At 32.3% G+C, this 23,459-nt stretch overlaps 1 protein-coding gene across 1 annotated transcript; it reads right to left on the minus strand.

Annotated features, from left to right (window-relative positions):
* Positions 1 to 16,391: 16,391 nt before the first annotated feature.
* On the minus strand, positions 16,392 to 19,425 carry LOC111912289 (mannose-1-phosphate guanylyltransferase 1). Its single transcript, XM_023908020.3, has 5 exons — positions 19,206 to 19,425; positions 19,038 to 19,120; positions 17,748 to 17,873; positions 17,609 to 17,671; positions 16,392 to 17,511 (listed from the first exon to the last, which is right to left on the minus strand). Exons 3-5 carry the CDS (start codon positions 17,856 to 17,858, stop codon positions 16,600 to 16,602), a joined length of 1,086 nt encoding a protein of 361 aa, XP_023763788.1. The 5' UTR covers positions 17,859 to 17,873; positions 19,038 to 19,120; positions 19,206 to 19,425; the 3' UTR covers positions 16,392 to 16,599.
* Positions 19,426 to 23,459: the final 4,034 nt, after the last annotated feature.

Raw genomic sequence — 23,459 nt, forward strand, 5'->3', positions numbered from 1 at the left:
ATTTGTTAGAATAAGGATTTTATTATCTAAAAGGGTATATTGGTACATTCGGTGAAATAAGGATTTTTTTTTTTTATTTAATAGGGTAACCAACTTATAAAAATCTACAAGATTCATTTTGTCATTTATAAATCTTTCATAAATTTTGACACTCGTCATTTTATGGTATTTTTGAAATAAATAATATCAATATGTCAATTTTTATGTTTTTTTTTTAATTTTTAAAATTAAAAAACCACATAATACATATAGTTATATAAGTAAAGTATTAAATGTAATCATAATTTGCAATAAATATGTTTTTTCCTTTCTTATTTTAAAATTTACTTTTAAAAAATACTTAATATTTACATTTTAATATTTAATTTTTTATTTAACCTATGTAATATATGGGTCTCACACCTAGTAACTTATTACAGTATGAAACATCAAAACTCACATGATTAAGATTGATGAGCAGCAGAAAAGTTGTATTTTAACTGAATCGTCGCCAAGATGATGATGAATTGTGAGAATTCGATTCAAATGCGTATGAATTTTGGGACTTAGTGAAGGAGTGTGATAATATGCAAATTTCAAAATTATATCTCCCGTTATGAGGACTGTGGATTTGTAACGTCCGTCTTAACAGGTGGTGCTTTGGATGTGAGCCCTCAAACTCAAAAGGGATTTCTTTTAAAATACTTAGGTCCCGTTTGATAATTGCTGACCGAGAAAGTGCTGGCTAAGAAAGGTATGTTTGGGTAATAAACTCTTACTGAGTAAGAAACCATGTTGTTTAATTGTACATCTGACTGAATTTACTGACTGGTGAAAATGACCATTTTACCCTGATGTTGTAAATTACACATAAAAACATAAATTATTTAAAAATCCAAATAAAAGTTGTCATACAAACCATTATAAAAACATACCAACTGTCATACAAAATGTAAATTACACATAAATTATTTAAAAATCCAAATAAAAGTTGTCATACAAACCAATTTAAATCATCGCAAACTTATAAAATTTTTATACTTTTTCTTTATATCATTTTTCATTGTATATTTTATAAAAATCATGTCCAATGTTGTATTTGCACATCTATCATATATAATTTTTCACAAAACTCATAAGGGTAAAATAGTCAATTTACCTCTCCCGTGTTAACATTGATGATATGAGGACTAAAGTTAGCACCAATCGCACTTGAAACCGAATCACATACGCAAAAAACAATAAAAAATGTTAGAAAAACTTAAAATCTAAAAAAAACTACACATTATATTACTTCAAGAAGAAAAAAAAACTCTGATAAATTCCTATAAATTATATCATTTTCAGAATAAAAACCTGGTTCAAAACTCAAAAGTGTTTACAAACAAAATGTGGAAGAAAACCCCAAATTTTAAGCCAACAACCAAACTCCACAAGATAATAAAAGCAAAATCAATGGAGTGATAGAGTGATTGGTGGGTGGATTTTAAAATCATAACCCAAACATTCAACAGGGAAATCAATTGAAACATGAAAGCTTTACCTACGAACGGTTATTTCATCATCCACAAATTTTGTGAATGACCTCCTCACAATCAAAGCGCCTTTTTCCGATTATCCCTTTCTAACAATCACAACTCTCAAGTCTGAAATATTACAACTTCACAGTTAGAATTTCGATTGTAAGTTTCTCTGTTGTTCATTCTTGTTGGAAGCATTTCATCTTATGATTAGGGTTTTATTGCTTTTTATTTGTTTAATTGTGGCTCTCACAGCCACTAATCAAAAGGTAGAACAAATCAATTGAAACTCGGAAACAACAAAATCACCAAACATGAAAGCTTTACCTGATGAGAGGAGGCAGAAGGCGTCAATCGTTGGGTGGAGGCAGAAATTGTCGACGGTCGTTGCTGGTTGCCGGAGAAGAAGCGTGTCTATGGAAACGTTGAAAAAGGAGATGTAGGGAAAGGGCACAATTGGAAGACTCCTCTCCCATTCTCAGTCAACCAATTTTCATCTTCTCACTGAGTCAGATACTATATTCCGAGACAGACGCACAAAATCGACTTACCAAACAGCTTTAGCTGACCGAGTCAGCCAAAAATGTCTGGCCTGACTCGGTCAGACGAATATCAAACACATCCTTAGTTGTTTTTTTAGAGTAAATTACATGATTCGTCCTTCGTACAGGTGCCAAAATGCACGTTTAGTCTTTATTTTCAAAAATTAACTCGGATCGTCCCTCTTACTGTTAAAAGTTACACGCTTCGTCCCTGACAGGCATAAGATGACTATATTGCCCTTTTCTTTTCTTTTTCATTCATTTTTTGTTTAGTTATTATTTATTAACTAAAATAGTTATTTATTGCCTTTAGAAAAAGAGTTGAGCCTTAAACCCTAAACATGTCTCCTCTCCATCATCACCACCCAACTAACTGCATCATTCCGGCTTGTCGGAAACATTTTCAATAGCCACCATCCTCTTCCTCCGACTGTAATCAGCACCAAACCAAACAAAAAAAAAACTTGATATCTGTTACGACTCAAATCCCACGTTGCAATGATGAAATCCCCAAAACTTAAAGGATTACTTTTTCAGTTCAGCAAAAAACATTTCCTGATCGATGGCAAAAACCCAAACTGCATATGATCATACAACCCGTAAGCCATGGCTTCAATCAACAATTACGTTTTCTCAACCTACAAACTCTCTCCACTGAAGCGACTCATCTCATCTTTAACCCCTTTTATCCTTCCATTCATCTAAAATTTTTCACTTAATCAAGAAACAATCATGTCATCAAATCCATCACAGAGGACACATAAGTGGTAATGGAAAAGATTAGCATCTTCGATCTCAAAGAAGATGAACAAATTGGAAATGGATTAGAATAAGGAAACCATGATTTTATTGTCCGAGATGGGCCACCAGCCATGTCTGACAAAATTGTTTGATGGTGGAGCAATCACCGAAGAAAATGAAGTTAATAGATCTGAGACGATGATGTGCAGGTCTGACGGAGGTGTAGATCAGAACGATATTCGCACTGGCGGCTCCAACTCCAAGTGTGCAGATAATGATTACGAAGACGATGGTGCACAGGTGGCAACGACGGTGATGTTCTTTTCTATCTCAATAGCTCCGACGATGGTGGTGGAGTGAAGTGCACAGGTGGCGACGGAGGCGATGTCCTTTTCTACACCGTTCTTCGTCTCTCTTTCCCTCTTTGTGTAGCATTGGCAGCTTGAAGATGAAAAAGAACTGATGAATGTTGTGGGTGGGGTTAGAGTCGTTAAGTGGTTGTGGTATTGGGCCTATTTTATTTTATTTTTTAATTGTTATTAATATAAACAAATTTAAATAAATCAAAAAAGAAATAGATAAGGGTAATTTTTTCTTTTTAGGTATGATTAATGAAATTAGGGACGAAACGTGTATTTTTTTACGATATAAGAGACAGTCCAAGTTAATTTTTGAAAATAAGGACCAAAACGTGCATTTTAGCATCTACATAAGGGACGTATAATTTACTCTTGTTTTTTAACAATCAAACTCAAATAATTGTTTAAGTCAATTACAGAAATGGTTCCTGTGGTATATATGAATTTATACTTTGAATCATTTGGGTTTCAATTTTTCGCACTCTAGATCTATTAGATCAATTTTAATTTTTTCTATTATTTTTAAACCGTAAAGAAAAGTAAAATAAAGAAAGTATTACTACTTTAATAAGAAAAATATAAATGATAAAAATATAACTCAAATGTAAAACTTCCTCCTCCCTAACTCACTTTTAACATGTTTTTTTTTTATAAAAAAAATGGTCATAATACTTAACAATTACTATAGCTTTGAAATTCAAATAAACATTTTACTTGGATAATTCATTCTATTCTAGTATTTCAAAGATTTAATGACAAAAATAAAACTACAAGACGAAAATAGATAGTTTTTAAATATAATAATGAAATTTTTTCAAACATGTAGTTTTTAATTATGTAAAAATAATATAAAACTAAAAAATAAATTATATTATATTAAAAAAGACTGTTATTTGAAATAATAATAATATAATAATAATAATAATAATAATAGTACATTAAATAAAAAATATTCAAATAAATTATTTCTAAATTAATTAGAAGTACTTATAATTAAAAAATGTTAAATCAAAAAGTTTATTTCATTCATTTCAAACACAACTTATTATATCTATCTTATCATATACTTAAAAATTATAGTATTAGTCGCAACTTATAATAAAATCATCATTTCAATGATAAATATCGATAAATTGTTATTATAACATATAATTGTCGGTATTCATATTGCATTATTGCGCACAACTCAAGAGTTCTCATGAGTTCGAAACTCTGATTACATCTCAAGAGTTTTCTAATTTCAATGTAGTTATGATTTCAAATTTAATGTAATTTGTCATGTATTTTTATTTTTTATACTACATTCAAGAGTTGTTTTTTTAACTTATGGTTGTTAATGTACAATGCCTTTTTATTTTCCACTTATTTATACACATTATAACTATATTAGTAATATATAAGTTTGTTTTGATAAATAAAATTATATGTCTGGAAAAGTTTGTGATTCAAATATGAACAAATTGAAAAAAAAATGAGTTATGCCCTATGAATGGTTATTTCAAAACAGTTTTTATAACAATGTTTTTATATATCAAGGTATGTCGATTTATAAATATTCATTTTGAATGATTTATAAGTGTTTAATAAATTCCATTTGATGTAAATGTTATAGTAGATGTAGTAGTGTTTTTATGTTATTAAAAGTTGCCATATTTTTCAATACTATTTGTCATTTGTTTTATATACAAATCAACTTACGTTTTATATATAATTTATACAACTTAAAGTGGTCTATAAAATCATCAAAAGTGGTAGTATTTATTTTTTCATACTACTTTGCATTTGTTATATATAGAAATCGACGTACGTTTCACATACAATTTACACAACATAAAACAATCTATAAAATCATCAATTAATAGAATAAATGACCAATGATATAAACTTATTACAATTAATAAAACTAATAGGTTAACTATAGGTTTTTGTTTTGCTACTAACATTGGTTTTCATGTATAAATATTAAATCACAATTTGCTAAACGTTATTATCTTAATTAAATAACTATATTTACACGCAACGCACGAGGATTCGCCTAGTATTATACTAGAGGCCAACATACTTAAACCTTATTTATTTGAAATTCCAATGACCTTTTATTTGTCTTTTAATAATATTGTGATTATAGATCATAAATATTATGATATTTTTATAATATGACCTTAAGTGAAAAATGTAAGGTTACGTGGAAGTTAAAAGAGTAGTGACATTAAATAAGCAATCAATGAAATTAACCAATTTTTATCAAATCATACTATATTATAAAGGAAATATTTTTTTTTTCACCACATTCATTTGAAACTCCCATGCATTTTTCCTTTCACCATATTCATTTGAATCTCCCATGACTTTTAAATTTCTTTCTAATAATAATTATAAGTTGGTTAATCGGGTTAAATAAATATAAAACCTAAAGTATAATCGTATATAAACTAAATTTTAATATTAAAATAATATATTTACTTCTACTTATAAAGTTATGTTTTTTAACTTTTAACATATTATACTTAATTTATTAGTTTTAATATATTGTTGGATTTAAACCATTATCATTTTAAAGATATAATTTTTGAACGATTTGTATAAAATACTTAAATTATTAATTTAAATATAACATTACAGGGTAAACTTAAATATAAATTTTAATTTAACTTAAACAACCCAAAATATATTTTGTAAATGCTTAAAAGTGATAAATTGTAGTGTTTTTCTAATAATGATTATAAGTTGGTAAATAAGGTTAAATAAATATCAAACCTAAAGTGTAATCATAAATAAACTAAATTTCAACTTTTAAATAGTATATGTACTTCTACTTATAAAGTTATGTTTTTAACTTTTAACATATTATACTTAATTTATTAGATTTAAAGTGTTGTTATATGTAAACCATTATTAGTTTAAAGCTAAAATTTTTAAACAGTTTTAACAAAATACTTAAATTGTTAATTAAAATATAACATTACAGTGTCAACTTAAATATAAATTTCAGTTCCACTTAAAAAACCAAAGAATATTTTATAAATAGTTAAAAGTGATAAATTGTAGTGATAAATGCAAAAACTAAATTGTAATCTTAGTTAACTAAAATATTTCTTAAAGATATTTTTGTAATCGTTAAAAATTTTCAAATAAGTAGCTTACAATAACTTACAATAACAATAGTTAAAAATAACTCTATATAAATGATTATATTGTTACCTTTAAAATCAAAAAATATTGTTTGATGTTTTAAATAATTATAATGATAGAAATAAAAGCATTAAGCAAATAAATTTTAAAAAATTAATTAACAATAACAACAATTATAAATAACATTAAAGCATATATTATATTTAATTTTATTCGCATGTAACTCACGAGTATAAGTCATTCAAACGATTGAGATTATGCAGTTATAATAGATGTATATATTATCATATAATTCAAAATAATCAATATATTCTATCAATTTAGTATACAAATTGTTATATCAAATTTAACAACAATGTTATTGCTATATTTAAAAAACCATAAAATTTTAAAGACTTCAACTATATAGGTGTTTATGCGCAACGCGCGGGCATTCACCTAATATATACATATAGATAGTTAATTACAAGCACCCAAAAAATGTTCATTTTTACTAAAAGTTTCACTATAGAGATGACATATGCAAAGATAACTACGCTTAATCCGTCGAAAGATGATCGGGTTATCCATGTGCAATTGTGTAGGATAAAAAGTCATGTGTCTACATATTTGTTGATAACAAGGTTTACTTTTTCTAGTTTATGTTTTCTTTTTAGTTATTCTGGATAGATGCATAATTATGATGCTAAATAAATTAATATGTGAATTGGGTGTCTACATATTGGCAGGGCGAATTAGTTCAAGTTTTCATCAAGATGAATCATATTAACAAGTACAAGAATATTTTGAAAGAAAAAGGGTCTATGCTATTAGGAATTTCAAAGTCGCCAAATAAATGTCTTTCTTTGTAAAATGTGTGTTTCTTTGGCTACTTCTAGATAGAGGATATTTTAGGGAAAAAAAGGTCTATGCTATTAGGAATTTCATAATAGCCAAATAAATGTCTTTCTTTGTAAAAATATGTGTTTCTTTGGCAATTTCTAGATAGACAATCTACGTTGTTACAAATGTGTTTCTTTGTAAAAAATGTGTTTTCTTTGGTTGATGATCAAATATGATTTATATGTTTTATATATTCTCTGGAGTTTTTTGAAGTTCAAAAAGTTAATGACTATATGAGTTTAATTTTCACTATTATTATTTTTCTTTAATGTTTAAATTTTTTTATGCTTCTAACATTCTCATTATCGTTTAATGAGTAAATAATTGGCATTAAATTTCATTATATTAACCCTTAAGATGTCTTTAAAAAATTATTTAGTTCTAGATTGTCAATATTTGACATTATATATAATTTTAGTTTTTAGTTTTGTTTATGTTTCTACTTTGATTTTAGATATTTGAAGTTTTACTTTGTTTTTGTTATTAAATTCAATATTAGTTAACATATCATCTAAATTAGCTTCATATCAAACTTTATGAATAATATTTTCAAATATAGTTAGCTCAAAATTTAACATATCATTTAAGTTAGCTTCGTATTAATGAAATTCATATATTTTAGTTATTTTAACTTGTTTCAAATAACTAAACTTAATATTATTATTACTATGTTTATTTATTTGTTTACATTATTTCGAGCTTATTAATATAAATCAATTTCCTTATGTTTTAAAGTTAGCCTAATAATTATTTTTTATTTATTAATTTGCTAAAGAATAGTTAAAAATAATACACAATTTAAGAATAAAAGTCTTCATTTTGAGTAAAAATGGCCATTGTATTTTTAGTTAAATATTAGTTAATTGTATTTAAATTCTTATTCAAGTATTAATTATTAGGATATGTTCTATTTTGATCCCTATTAAAATAATTTATGGGTTGGTCTCTACTTAAAACTTAAAGCATCTTATGACCCAAACGACTTCAAGTTATTATGAATAGCATATAAATTCAATATTTAACTTTGTATTTATTTCTTGTGCAACATGGAGAGATTCACCTAGTTTCCTATATAAGGAATCAAAATTTTTAGATAGTTGGTTGTCTAGAGATTTATCAAGCTTATTCTTGACGAAAAGGATTCTTTAAACTAGTGTTTTGATTGCCCTGAGTGTGTTCGGCATATGGTGTCTAGAGTAGGGGCGAAACTAGAAATTTTTTTCAGGGAGGTCCTGTTGGAATTTTATATATATAAATGAATTGCAAGTTGGCAATTTCCTTTGTATCCCACATTGGTGGGGAGAAGAAACTTTTAAGGGTTTATAAGCCTATTCCCTTGGTAAGTCTTCAAAGGCTTTAGTGGATCAAAGGATTGGGTCAAGCCCACGCGCGCGCCTAGCCTAGCCTAGCACTAGCCGACGCCGCGAGTGCGCGAAATGGCGCGATTTAGGCGCACTTTGCACGACGCATCGGTCGCTGGGAGTTGAGGAGCTTTTATTTTTGACGAGTTCGGGTCAAGTCGGTTTGACCGATCCAGGTCAAATGGTTGACTGCCGTTGACTTCGTGGAGGCCAAGTCAGGGTATTCTAGAAGGATCAGGAAACGGCTTGCTTGGAGAGCAAGCTGTCGCCCTAGGGTTTCTGGGGCCGGCCTATGGGGGCCCGTTTGATGCCTTCTAGGGTTACAATACCTATAATACAACTCCCTAGGAGCCACATGAACACTCACGAAAATCTGAAAGCTCTCTCCCTCTCTCTGCGGTTTTTTCTTCTAGTTTCCGAGTAGTCGCTTTGTGTTTGTCGATTTCCAGTGCTGTTGGAATATCGATCTAGCTGCATTAAATCCTGGGGTTTTACTTTGTTGCTTACAGCCAATAGAAACGAAGAAAAACCTTTAAGGACAAGAATCTGGTCCGCGCAGTTGCTTCAAGATCAAGTCAGCAATCAACAGGTCGGTTTTACTTTTCTGTCTTGTGTTTAATTCGTCCAATAACAAGACAGTCTTCTTCTACCTTTCTTATAATCAGATCCAATCGAGAAGGATAGACCTGGTTTCTGGACGAAACTTGGTAAATATAATAATAATAATTGAATTTATTATTCGCAACTAATCGACATATAATTCACAATATTATTTGTCGGTTTCCTTGCGCGTCTTTTAGTTTGATTTACAACAATCTTAAAGGTTTTTTATATTTTGTGATCAATCAACAGACTAATGGACACTACTGCTAGCCTCCACTTCATGAACTAAGAGTTTGCCAAACTTGACCAATTCGATGGTCAAAACTACACTCGTTGGGCCGAAAAGGTCAAGTTCATGCTTCATGTCTTGAAGCTCTCCTTTGTGTTGGACCCAAAACTGCCACCAATTCCAGATAATCCAATTCCCAAGGAGGGGGAATCTGTGGACCCAACGGTCATTACAAAACTGGAAAAGCAAAGGATTCTGCGTAGAGAATCCGAGGAATTGTGTGTGGGTCACATCAAGAATTCCCTATCTGATCGGCTCTATGATCTTTACTCGCCGGTCAAAGATCCAAAAGAGCTATGGAATGCGTTGGAACTTAAGTACAAGGCACATGAGGAAGGTACTAACAAGTACCTTGTGTCCAAGTACCTTGTGTCCAAGTACCTTGAGTTTCAAATGGTTGATAACAAATCGATTATGGAGCAAGTGCATGAACTCCAAGTCATGGTCAACAAGTTGAACGCACTCACCATCTCTCTTCCAGAACTCTTTCAGGTTGGTGCGATCATCGCAAAACTGCCACCCTCGTGGAAAGATTTCTCTAAGAGAATGATGCACAAGTCTGAGGACTGCTCCTTGGATGATCTGATGAAACACCTCCGCATTGAGGAGGAAACTCGCATCAGGGACAAGAAAGGTAAAGTTGGACAAAGTGTGCATCAAGTGTCAGCTGGGAGTTCTAGCCACAAAGGCAAATTTGGGGGACAGAACAAGAAGAACTTTGGACCCAAGAAACAAAGCTTCAAGAAACCGGGTCATCAGAATCCTAACTCAAAGCCAAAAAGGGTCGGTCCTTGCCACGTCTGCGGAGAGATTGGGCACTATGCAAGAGAATGCAAAAATCGCAAATCAGTACCGGTTGCACATGCAGTCGAGAAGGTGACTGACATGGTGGCCAGTGTGAACCTAGGAGAGATTTTCATGATCTCCTCTCTTACTCGAGCAATCTGTGCTCGAGGTTGGTTCGTGGACACTGGATCCACTGTGCATGTTTGTGGGCATCGAGAAAGCTTTAGCACCTACCACCCCATGCCACAAAGGACGGTTGTCGTCTGTGTTGATGGGCACAGAGCTGAAGTTCTAGGAAAGGGTGATGTTCGGTTGAAGTTCACACGTGGTGAACGGGTGACTCTTCGAGATGTTCTTCATGTTCCTACCATCTCGAAGGGTTTGGTTTCTGCGGACAAGTTTGACAAGGGTGGGTTCAAGATGGTGCTTGAGAGAGGCAAAACTGTGATCATTAAAGGCAGAAGACATGTTGGGAGGGCGAACAATACTTCGGGAATGTATCGCTTGTGTCTTAGTGATGAGGGTAATGTGAGTGGTCCTAGTGTTGAGTGTAGTGTTTCTAGTGTTGCTAGTGTGTCGAGTGTTGGTAAAGATGTAATTGATGGATTGGTTGTTAATGTGAATGAAGTGAACTTTTCTGGTTATATTGTTTGTTCAATTTCTTTATGGCATAAACGTTTAGCTCACACTAATGTTAAGAACATTGAAAAAATGCAAACTAAAGGTATGTTAAAATATGACACAAAAGATTTTGAAAAATGTGAAACATTTGTAAAATCAAAGTTCACTAAGAAACCATTTCCATAAGTTAAGAGAAACACATCTTTACTTGAGTTGATTCATTCTGATATATGTGAGTTAAATGTAATCCTTACTCGAGGAGGAAAAAGGTATTTCATCACATTTTGTGATGACTTCAGTAGATATCTACATGTTTATTTGCTGAGATCAAAAGATGAAGCTTTTGATGCATTTAAACGATATAAGGCTGAGGTCGAAAATCAACTTGAAAGACACATCAAAATTCTTCGCTCGGACAGAGGCGGAGAATATTTCAACCAAGAGTTTGACACATTCTGCGAAGAGAATGGAATCAAACATGAGAGAACATCACCATACACCCCTCAACAGAATGGTTTGGCTAAAAGAAAGAACCGAACTCTTTGTGAGATGGTCAACTGTATGTTGAACCAATCGGGTCAACCAAACAATCTGTGGGGGAAGCACTATTAACTGCTTGTTATGTTCATAACAGGATCACTAGTCGTGTGATTCCTACAAGCCCTTATGAGTTGTGGAAAGGTAGAAAGCCTAACCTAGACTATTTGAAAGTGTGGGGGTGTGTTGCTTATTATCGGACTCCCGATCCTAAGCGAACCAAATTGGGAGCACGGGGTAATAAGAGTATATTTGTTGGATATGCTCAAAATAGCAAGGCTTACCGATTACTAGATATTGATTCTGGTGTTGTTGTGGAATCCAGAGATGTGGAATTCTTTGAGGACAAGTTTTCTAAGGATGAAGAAAACTCTAGTCATACAACACCTACAAGTACCTCTCGAGAAATACTCCCACCTCCTCCCATTGTGGAGGAACCAAGGAGAAGTACTAGGGCTAGAATTGAGAAAACCTTCGGAGATGATTTCTATTCTTATTTGGTCGAAGGAACACAAAAGAAAGTGACGAGAGAGGTCATTTTTTCAATTAATTTGGATGATGATCCTAAGACCTTTACTGAAGCCATGACATCTCGGGATGCTCCTCTGTGGAAGGAAGCAATCAATGACGAAATGGATTCAATTATGGGTAATGGAACTTGGGAGTTAGCTGATCTACCCAAGGGGAGAAGACCCATAGGATCCAAATGGATATTCAAGAAGAAATATCATCCTGATGGATCCATATCTGCTTATAAAGCAAGGTTGGTTGCAAAGGGCTATAGGCAGCGAGAAGGGATCGATTATTTTGATACCTATGCCCCAGTTGCTAGAATTAGTTCAATTAGAACTCTCATTGCAATATCAGCTTTGAAGGGATTCTACATTCATCAAATGGATGTGAAGACAGCCTTTCTGAATGGTTATCTCAAAGAGGAGATTTACCTGGAGCAACCTGAAGGTTTCGTAATACCTGGACAAGAAAACAAAGTATGTAGACTTGTTAAGTCTTTGTACGGGTTGAAACAAGCTCCTAAACAGTGGCATGAGAGATTTGACACCACTGTGACTGCCTTTGGTTTTCAGCACAATAGTGCTGACAGATGTATTTACTCTAAACATACATCTGATTACATAGTAGTTATATGTCTTTATGTTGATGATATGTTGATCATTGGCACTCACCTAGAAGGTATTCTTGAGACGAAGAAATACCTATCCTCGAACTTTAAGATGAAAGATCTTGGAGAAGTAGATATTATTCTTGGTATCAAGGTGAAGAGGACAGGTGGTCAGATTTCTCTGAGTCAATCTCATTACATAGAGAAAATTCTGACAAAGTTTAAACATTTGAACATTAAGGAATTTAACACTCCTTTTGATTCAAGTGTGAAACTTAAGGTGAATTCTGGTCGAGCTGTGGCTCAACTGGAATATGCTAGTGCAGTTGGGAGCATGATGTATGCTACTCACTGCACGCGACCTGACATCGCATTCGTTGTAAGAAAGTTGAGTCAGTATACAGTTAATCCAGGGACGGAGCACTGGAAAGCAGTGGGTAGAGTACTAGGATACCTGAAAAGGACAAGTACTTTTGAATTAACATACTTGTCATCTAATGGAATACTTGAAGGTTATTCTGATGCCAGCTGGATTGATCACACCAGTGATTCAAAATCCACAAGTGGTTGGATTTATACTCTAGCTGGTGGTGCTATTTCTTGGGCGAGCAAGAAACAAACATGCATAGCTCATTCAACGATGGAAGCAGAGCTAATTGCCTTAGCAGCAGCAGGCAAAGAGGCAGAGTGGATTCGAGATCTACTTATGGATATACGTTTGTGGGATATTCCGATGCCTTCAATACCCATGTACTATGACAGTGAAGCCACACTGTCTAAAGTATATAATGCGGTATATAATGGGAAGTCAAGACATGTAGGTCTGCGACACAATTTTGTGAGACAAATAATTGAAAGTGGTACCATCAAGGTTGTCTATGTCAAGACAAGTAGGAACTTGGCAGATCCGTTTACCAAACCTCTGACGAGAGATTTGGTTACATCTACCACGAGAGTCATGGGTCTAAAACCACAATAGAATCGTTTAGTGATGGAAACCCAACTTGACATTAGTGCTCCTAATTTTCAAGTTTAAAGGGTAACAACGAAATCACTAACGATAGAAGGTACTATCATTCATGATAGATCCATGTGAGGTAGGATAGTGTGTCGTTGCCGAGAATGAGGTTGAGTTACAACTCTTAACATAATTTTGGAGACATCTAAGCAAAGAAGATGTTGTAAAACTATGCCTATATGATCTAGAGGTGGTGCCGCCTCAAGTGAAGATTAGTGGTTTATCTTCTAAAGGGTCATGAAAAGGATTTATAGCGCATGGCCATAATAGCGCTCAGGGAGAACACAAATATGACTTGTGATGTGTGGGGGTAAACCGGAGAGGTCATTTAGGTTCATGGTTTAAACCTATAAGGATACCATTGAATTGGTCTCTTCTTGTTTGTTCTCATTAAACTAGGGTTTAATCTTCGTGACACCCGAGTGACATCATCTGTCTGAGTGAAAGGAAACTTACCAACTTGGTGGGGAATTGTTGGAATTTTATATATATATATATATATATATATATATATATATATATATATATATATATATATATATATATATATATATATATATATATATATATAAAGGAATTGCAAGTTGGCAATTTCCTTTGTATCCCACATTGGTGGGGAGAAGAAACTTTTGAGGGTTTATAAGCCTATTCCCTTGGTAAGCCTTCAAAGGCTTTAGTGGATCAAAGGATTGGGCCAAGCCCATGCGCGCGCCTAGCCTAGCCTAGCACTAGCCGACGCCGCGAGTGCGCGAAATGGCGCGATTTAGGCGCACTTTGCACTTCGCACGACGCATCGGTCGCTGGGAGCTGAGGAGCTTTTATTTTTGACGAGTTCGGGTCAAGTCGGTTTGACCGATCCAGGTCAAATGGTTGACTGCCGTTGACTTCGTGGAGGCCAAGTCAGGGTATTCTAGAAGGATCAGGAAACGGCTTGCTTGGAGAGCAAGCTGTCGCCCTAGGGTTTCTGGGGCCGGCCTATGGGGGCCCGTTTGATGCCTTCTAGGGTTACAATACCTATAAATACAGCTCCCTAGGAGCCACATGAACACTCACGAAAATCTGAAAGCTCTCTCCCTCTCTCTGCGGTTTTTTCTTCTAGTTTCCGAGTAGTCGCTTTGTGTTTGTCGATTTCCAGTGTTGTTGGAATATCGATCTAGCTGCATTAAATCCTGGGGTTTTACTCTGTTGCTTACAGCCAGTAGAAGCGAAGTAAAAACCTTTAAGGACAAGAATCTGGTCTGTGCAGTTGCTTCAAGATCAAGTCAGCAATCAACAGGTCGGTTTTACTTTTCTGTCTTGTGTTTAATTCGTCCAATAACAGGACAGTCTTCTTCTACCTTTCTTATAATCAGATCCAATCGAGAAGGATAGACCTGGTTTCTGGACGAAACTTGGTAAATATAATAATAATAATTGAATTTATTATTCGCAACTAATCGACATATAATTCACAATATTATTTGTCGGTTTCCTTGCGCGTCTTTTAGTTTGATTTACAACAATCTTAAAGGTTTTTTATATTTTGTGATCAATCAACAGACTAATGGACACTACTGCTAGCCTCCACTTCATGAACCAAGAGTTTGCCAAACTTGACCCATAGGTAGCTCCGCCCTTGGTCTAGAGGATATTTTTTTTCTATTTTTTATAGATATTTATATTTATAGAAGATAAAACATCAAATTAGAACATACAAATTTTTATAAGACTAAATGTAAACAAACAAAGATATTTAGGTAGAAGAGAATGGTGTCATCTTGTCATGCCCACATAAATTTTATCTAAGTTCCACATAAGATGTTTTTGGATTTAACATGAAAAAGAAAAGAGAGAGAATGGTGTCAAGCAGATGAAGAAGAGAGAGTGGAAAAATTAGATTAATACACACATATACATTTTTCTTTTTCGACGGTAATGTAATACTGAAAAAACATAATTTTCACAATGTGTTATGTTAGGGTGATGAAACGGTGTACCCACAAACATGTTAAAAAAGACCTCATTTTTGCCTATGAATTTTACCATCCATTCCATATGGTCTTAGGCTAAGCGGAGTGGATGCCGAGTCCAGCGTTAGGAAAACTTAACCCCACATGCTCGTAAAGTGAAAAGGAACGTGGGGTATGCGGGAATGTTGTGTATAAAATGCATAATGAAAATAGAACATGTTGGAACTTACTCATCCACGTGGTTATTGAGTAGATATTTGGTGTTGGATCCTTTTAGAAAAAAAAGGTAATTATGGCTGTAAATTGAAAGTTTGAATCGAAAATTCTAGCTTTTGTTTAGATAAAAATGTTCGATGAACTAAATTTTAAAATATATACCATCACATAAAACATATAAAACATAAAAGTTCTAAAAATTATTTTAAATAGTTTTTTGTTTTCAAATGAAAATTTTAGGCTCATTAAAAAAATAAATAATAATAATAATAATAATAATAACTTATTGCCAAATATGCTCTTTGTATATTTTCCAAAATTTTATTTTCTTTTTAAGTAATGTTTGTAGGTAAATTGTAGTTCTCGCTCTTCAAAACGTGAACGGCTTAACATTTATTTTGTATATTAGAATTTAGAAGGAGCTGGTGCCCAAAGCCCCATATTGCCCTTAGGTTAGGTAGTACATTTATTTTCTAATACATAAATTATTTCATTTTAGCAAATGAGGATTTTTTTTTTTTTTTGGCGGAATCAGAGCCACCTCAAGGACATGGGCCACCCACGTTATTGTATCTTTCGCAAGATTTGTAATCTATTCTATTGGGACCCACATAAATTATCCAACCATTCTCACTTCTTACATAACAACGAAAGTAAATAAAATCCCCATCATTTGCACCGAAACAAATCAACTTATTTATATTTACAACATAAACATAAAGATTGCGCCAACAAATAAAAAAACAACGTTCTTTTATTCATAACAAAAAAGTACAGACCCTTTAAACACTTGACCTTCCAATCTTCTAATCTCTAACAATCACTCCTTTTATCACTTTTACACATGAAAATTCAAAACACACACTCAAAACAAACACATTTATAAAAACTAAACCTTTAAATAAAAACACCAACTAAATATATAATATTTAATATTTATATCTTCACATCACTATCTCCGGCTTCAAGATACTCACCTTAATTTCCTTATGAGGCAAAACCACACCTCCATTACTATACACCTCATCACACACATGCACATCCTCTCCAAGAATCGTCATGTTCTCAACCCGGGCCCACTGTCCAACTGTCGAATGCCACCCAATAATACTACTCGAAATACACGCGTGTTTCTTGATGCGGACCCCACGCATGACAGTGCAACGCGAGAGTCTGACCCCAGACTCCACCACGCACCCGGGCCCGATGGCTACATCGGGCCCGATCAAACACCCGTCACCAATCTTAGCACTTTCATGAACCAAAACATTACCCACAATGTGGGGCCCGAATGCTAACTTACCTGGTGTATTCTTTCTCAAAGAATCTAGATAAAGTCTTAACCCTGTAATGTAATCTTTTGGTTGTCCAATATCCATCCAGAAACCCGGTAAAACCATCGCGTATAGAAGCTTTTCAGATGCGATTTTCGGGAAAGTTTCTTTTTCGATTGAAGTGGGTTTTAATTGGATTCTGTCAAGAACCGAAGGGTTTAAAAGGTAAATTCCAGCATTGATTTTGTTACCCACAAAAACTTTTGGTTTTTCAACGAATTTTTCGACTAACCCGGTTGATTCTTCCATGACTACAACACCGTATTTTGAAGGCTCATCCACTTTGGTTACCATGATTGAAGCTTCTCCACCATGGGATTTGTGAAATGCAATCATTTGTTTCAAAGGGTATTCACTGATGACATCACTGTTGAGAACAAAAAAAGGTTCACCCGAATCATCGAGTAGTTTGTCCCGGGCTAAGGCTAGTGGGCCCGCAGTTCCTAAGGGCTCGGTTTCTTGTGAACATGAGATCTTTATCCCGAGTTTGGTTTCAAAATCTTTCAAGAAGTTGAGCATCACCTGCATTAATAATTTCATGTTGCAATCTGTTATGAATAATTGAATATGCACAGATGAAAAAATGAAAAACAACAAAAAAAAAAGATTCAAACTTTACCTCTGGTTGGTAATTGATAGCAAGAACCACTTCAGTAACTCCTATAGCCTTCAGAGCCTCGATCTGAAAACAAATCATAAATAATTTAATGTAATGAAAAAAGATTATTTTTGTGAAAATATTGTGAATATGTATGTACCTGATGCAGGATCATGGGTTTGTTGCCAAAATCAACAAGTGGTTTTGGGACACTGAGAGTTAGTGGCCTCAAACGAGTTCCAAATCCTCCAACAAGAATGAGAGCCTTCATATTGACAAGATTTGACTGAAGAAGAAGAAAACTATTAGAATCTGAAAAGGAGAGAATTTGATCTGATTGCATACATGGAAAACGACTCGAATCGAATCCCTTCTATTTAAGGTGATAAACTAAGAAAGATGAATATTCACGCAACACCTGTTTCAAGGCTAGTATGTCATCAGCCATGATGATATTTGCTATATTCAACTAAAGAAGACAAATATATCGGTGCTTTGATTGACGGGTGTTATATGAAAATTGACACGCATTCATCATGTTTGTTGAAGATGAGTGTCATGAGTTGAAATTGGTTGGAAAAGAAATCTTCAAGAGTTAATGTGAAAAAGCCAAATATATACAATTACCGACACTTGTTGTTGCGTGAATAAGATGGGTTTGTTTGCTGGATATGGAATCAAATTCCAGAAAGGCTCTCAATGGGTATGACATAAACAAAGAGGTTATCAGCACTATATGTCACATGAAATTGTATCTAGTTTTTAGACATTCAAAAAAGAAACTTTACAAGAATGCTTTCTGTACATATAGTTATGCAGGGTCTAAAGGGAGCTTTCTGTCATTAAAGAAACTGTTATAGGCAATATTAAAAACCAATTTTTTTACAAGTGAATCCTCCCTTCAACATGTCTTATTTCCCAAAAATCTACACTGTGATTTGACTCATATTTAACAAGAACTTCACAGATAAAGTAAGAAGTTGTTCAGATCTTGCTTGATTAAACAATACCTACAATACCAATTACCAAGCACTTAAAAGTTAATGAACCTTTTCGAATAAAATAAAAGAGGTCAACTGTTTGAAAAAAGTTTCAGACTGAAGCAATGCTCCACTGAATTGATTGCAGCTCAAAGAAGGGTATTTTGGACCCAAACGATTACTACAAAAAATCAATTACTTTGAGATTCTAAAAACCCCTTTAGATCTGGCACACTCCCGTGAGAAATCAACACCACCTAGGTTTTTAATTGACAAAACGGTAGATGGGATTTCACCATTAATGGAGTTTGAACTGAAGTTCATACTCCAGAATTGGATGTGCAGAGGTAAAGAATAATGGCTTGAATGTCATTTCATCGATGGGGAGGACCCAAAATAATACAGATTGAGAGGGAGAGAAGAAAATAGAAACGAAAGAGGAGAATGAAGAGAGGCAGAAAATCTCATACCTGATCAGTCGTCGACAACGTCAGCAGAGCAAGGAGAACTGGAGGCGGAGCAAGGATTGTCGGAGGAGAACCAGATCCGTTCCCTAATCAGAGGAAAACCGATCAATTTCACAAAAATTAACCAGTACAATATTCATTCATATCAGGAATTAAAAACTGATGTATTACCTAAGAGACAAGAAATCAACAATTTGGATTCTGACGATTACTTTCCCTCGGTTTCTCTTATATACGACGAAAATGGATACAAAAAAGAAGGGGTGTTTGGACTTGAACCCCAAACGATTCGTCGTCAGGGGTTTTTACACGCTGCTTTTATCAACAAGAAGCTTCTCCGATGATTGATGTGTACAGAGAGTATTGCTGTATCTATCATACTCTATTTTTTATATATTTGCATTTTGAATACATATTTATATACGCCTACATATCCGTTCCATAAATTCCCACAGTAAAACGATTTATTGATTTACATTATTTAGTTCTTTACTAAACTATATTATAATCCAAATTTATTTAGTTTGTCCAATAAAATTTAAGTGATATTGATATTAACAAAAATGGCTATACTATGAATTAAAAAACTAAATCAAAATGACTAATTCTTTTTTATTTTGCAAAAAATACTTATTTTTTAGGAATGATTCATTTTAGGCTTATCAAAATATGTAATGTTAATTTTTTTTCCTCATTTGTATTAAATATCTTTCTGAAAAAACTTTCCATTAATTTCTGAAATAGTCATAAAAATGAGGGGGGGTTTTTTCGAAATACCAAAATTTTTCTTCGAATTTTGGACATTTTCTTGAAATTCTAGAATAACATTTTTTCCAAATTCCATAATGGTCCAATAATGTATTCACTCGCGGATTTAGTATAGGACATACATCATACAATGACCTGTGCAACTCTTGACTTTTCCGGACATAGTGAAATATTTTTGAAAATTTTCGAATTTTCTTTTCTATTATCATGTAATTCCTGACTTTCCCATAACACTCCTACTATAAAATCTTGCATCCACCTCTGAATGTATTATTTTTTTTTTGTCAGAAAATTAATTTTAATGTGACATAAAAATAATCTATAAATTTTGGAAATGTTGATTATTTCGTAACAAAAAAACACTATTTTTTGTTATTTTATAAACTTAAAATGTGATTACTTTTGTTAATAGTCCAAAAATTAATATCAGTAATTGTTTTTAGAGATATTAACATAAAAATTCTTAAGTATTTCAAATAATATGATTTTACCTTAACATCGAAACTATGCAAGTTTTATCTATTTGTGTTCTTTTTACCTTTTATCAAAAACATTTAGTTAGCAAGAAATAAATTCATAAGAAAAACCTTAAGTTTATAATTTTTTATATTTTTATTTTAAATAGTTTCTGTTTTCATATTATATGTATAAATATATATATTTTTAGAAGTTTAAATATACTTTTATATACACGCTTTTGAATATATATATATATATATATATATATATATATATATATATATATATATATATTAAAGTATAAATACTTAATTTTAGGTTTTCAGAAGTATAATATATTTTTAGAAGCATAAATACGTATTTTTATGTTTTTTAAAAATATAATTCTATTTTTTAGAAGTATAAGTATATTTTTTGCGTTTTCATAGTTATACATACATTTTTTTCATATAATCACGTTTTTAATTGATATATATATATATATATATATATATATATATATATATATATATATATATATATATATATATATATATATATTGAACAACTGAATTTATAAACTAGCGAAAGGCTAAAAAACCAATTACAAAGAAATTGCTAAAAGAGGGTTTTGGATCCAATTAGTCCGATTAACCCTCACTTTTTTGTTTCTAGAACTATATCAAAAAAATACTCAACTACTCTATAAAAAATCATCTCCTTACGAGGAACTTTATCATTAAAAACTATGTCATTTCGTTGACGCCAGAGTACCCAAATAGTCACACATGCAATGACATCCAACACCACCGTCTTATCTTAAGAGATATTAAAATCATCTATCCAATTAAACATTTGTTGCAACTGATCTACTCTAGGAGGCATCAAATCGGACCATTTGTAAACCTTCTCCCAAATAGAATTTGAAATATCACAAAACCAAAAAATGTGATCCACCTTCTTTATACAATTTGAAAAAAATGACACATCAACGAATTTATATCAACTCCTTTACGACGCAGATTCCACCTTATCGGAATGTGTCCCAAAGAACACGCCAGATTAAAATATTAACTTTTCTAGGCACATACTTGTCCCACCTAGTCGCAGCAATACCATCTAGAAGGCTTATATCATCAATATAATGACATGTTTCTTTAACCGTAGACGTTCCAAACTCTAAATCCAATCTTCATCACTTTTAATCAGTTGAATATCTGATAGAATATAAATCAAATTATTAAATTGACATTGCTACATACCCCCTCTAATATACCTACGCCATATCCAAATACCTCCAACACCCCTATCTCTCACGAACCATGCAATTTTTTTCCATCTTAAGTTGGAACAATCTAGGGAACCTAGACCTCAATGACACATCCCCCACCCAAATATCATTTCAAAACTTAGTTAAACCTCTATCTTTAACCCTTCTTTTAATACACAAATGAAGGATAAAACCCTTCTCATGCATAGTATTTATAGAACCAACAATCCAAGCCCAAACACCATGTCCACACATCCTTGGAAAAAAGAATAAACCTTCACTCCCAAGATAGCCGTGAATTTAGAAAATAACCTTCCCCCAAAGCGCTTCTTTTCATTCACGTGTCTCCATCTCTATTTTTATAACAAAACTAAATTGAAAGCCTCTAGACTACCGATACAGAGTCCACTTTTTTCTTTAGAAGCTATCACTTGATTCCAAGAAAACCTTGAAACCTTAGCATTAGTACTATCATTACCCGAAAAAGGAGTCGGGAGATTCTAGCTTCTTTTTAAAATAATATACTTCTAAATATTTCTAAACATGTATTTATACTTTTAAAAATACAAAAGTACATATTAAAAATTTTAGAAATATATATATATATATATATATATATATATATATATATATATACACACACACACACTTCTAAATATGTAAAAAAAAATATGTGTTTATACTTCAAAAAATATATTTTTATATTTTAAACCATATAAATAAGAAAATAAACTCATATGTAAAGAAATGGCATTTAAAAAATGAAAATGTCTAGAAAAGTCCTTAAATTATCCCTTAATTTACGAAAAAAAAAACCCAAAATAAAATTTGTTTACGAAAAAAGTATGAATTACCAATAAAATGGTGATTTGACTCATTTTTCTCAATTTAAAGGTTTCATTACTTACCTATTTTATTAAAGCCCATTATTTTACCATAATTTACAAATATGTCCCAAACTAAAATTTAGTGATGATTTGACCATTTTCTCCATGTAAGATACATTTTACCGGTTTCATTGCTGACCTAGACGTTTAGTCATTAAATGAGTTGATGAAATGGATATGTTGGGTTATATAATGGTATGTTTTCCATAAAACTTGATATCTTGATGTATTGTATATTTTTTTTGGAATATAAAATGCATCCAACGAAGACTGTAATAATTACATAAACTAGCAACAACTGCGTCATTTTTTACGTTTATAAGAAATTTCAAATCGCCTATCTAATCTTATGTAACCCAATATATTCATCTCACCAGACATCAACTCATTTCCTGTCTTTTTTCCTGGTAACACACATTTTATTGGTTTCATTGCTAACCTAAATACATAGTCATAAATGAGCCAATGAGGTGGATATCAAATTTTACAGTATATGTAGCATTATATAACTCATCTATCCATCTTATCAGCTAATTTAATAACTAGGCGTCTAAGTCAACAATGAAACTGATAAATGTATGTTACATGGAAAAAAAAAGTCAAATCACCACTAAATTTTAGCTTGAGACTTATTCGCAAATTAAGGTCAGATAATGAGACTTTAATGAAACAGGTAAGTAATGAAACCAGTAAACTGAGAAAAAGGAATCAAATCGCCATTTTTACCGGTAATTCATGTTTTTTCATAAACAAAATTTAGTTTGGGACTTTTTATAAATTAAGGTAAAATTTTAGGACTTTTCTGAAGATTTTTCTTAAAAAAAATATAAATACAATGTTCAAAAAAAACATTTTTTCGTTAATAAATATATTTTGCTGCATGAATACATACAATATGAAGAACAAAAATATTTAAGATAAAAACATAAATTATTTTAAAAGTTAAGATTTTTTTTTTGCAATTTTTAATTTACTATGAGGGAAAACCTATCATAGCATAAATAAGCCCAAAGGTAGATTTATTATTATTATTATTATTATTATTTTTGCAAAGTTCTGACT

This window comes from Lactuca sativa, chromosome 2 (genome assembly GCF_002870075.4).
Source record: "Lactuca sativa cultivar Salinas chromosome 2, Lsat_Salinas_v11, whole genome shotgun sequence".
NCBI lineage: Eukaryota > Viridiplantae > Streptophyta > Magnoliopsida > Asterales > Asteraceae > Lactuca > Lactuca sativa.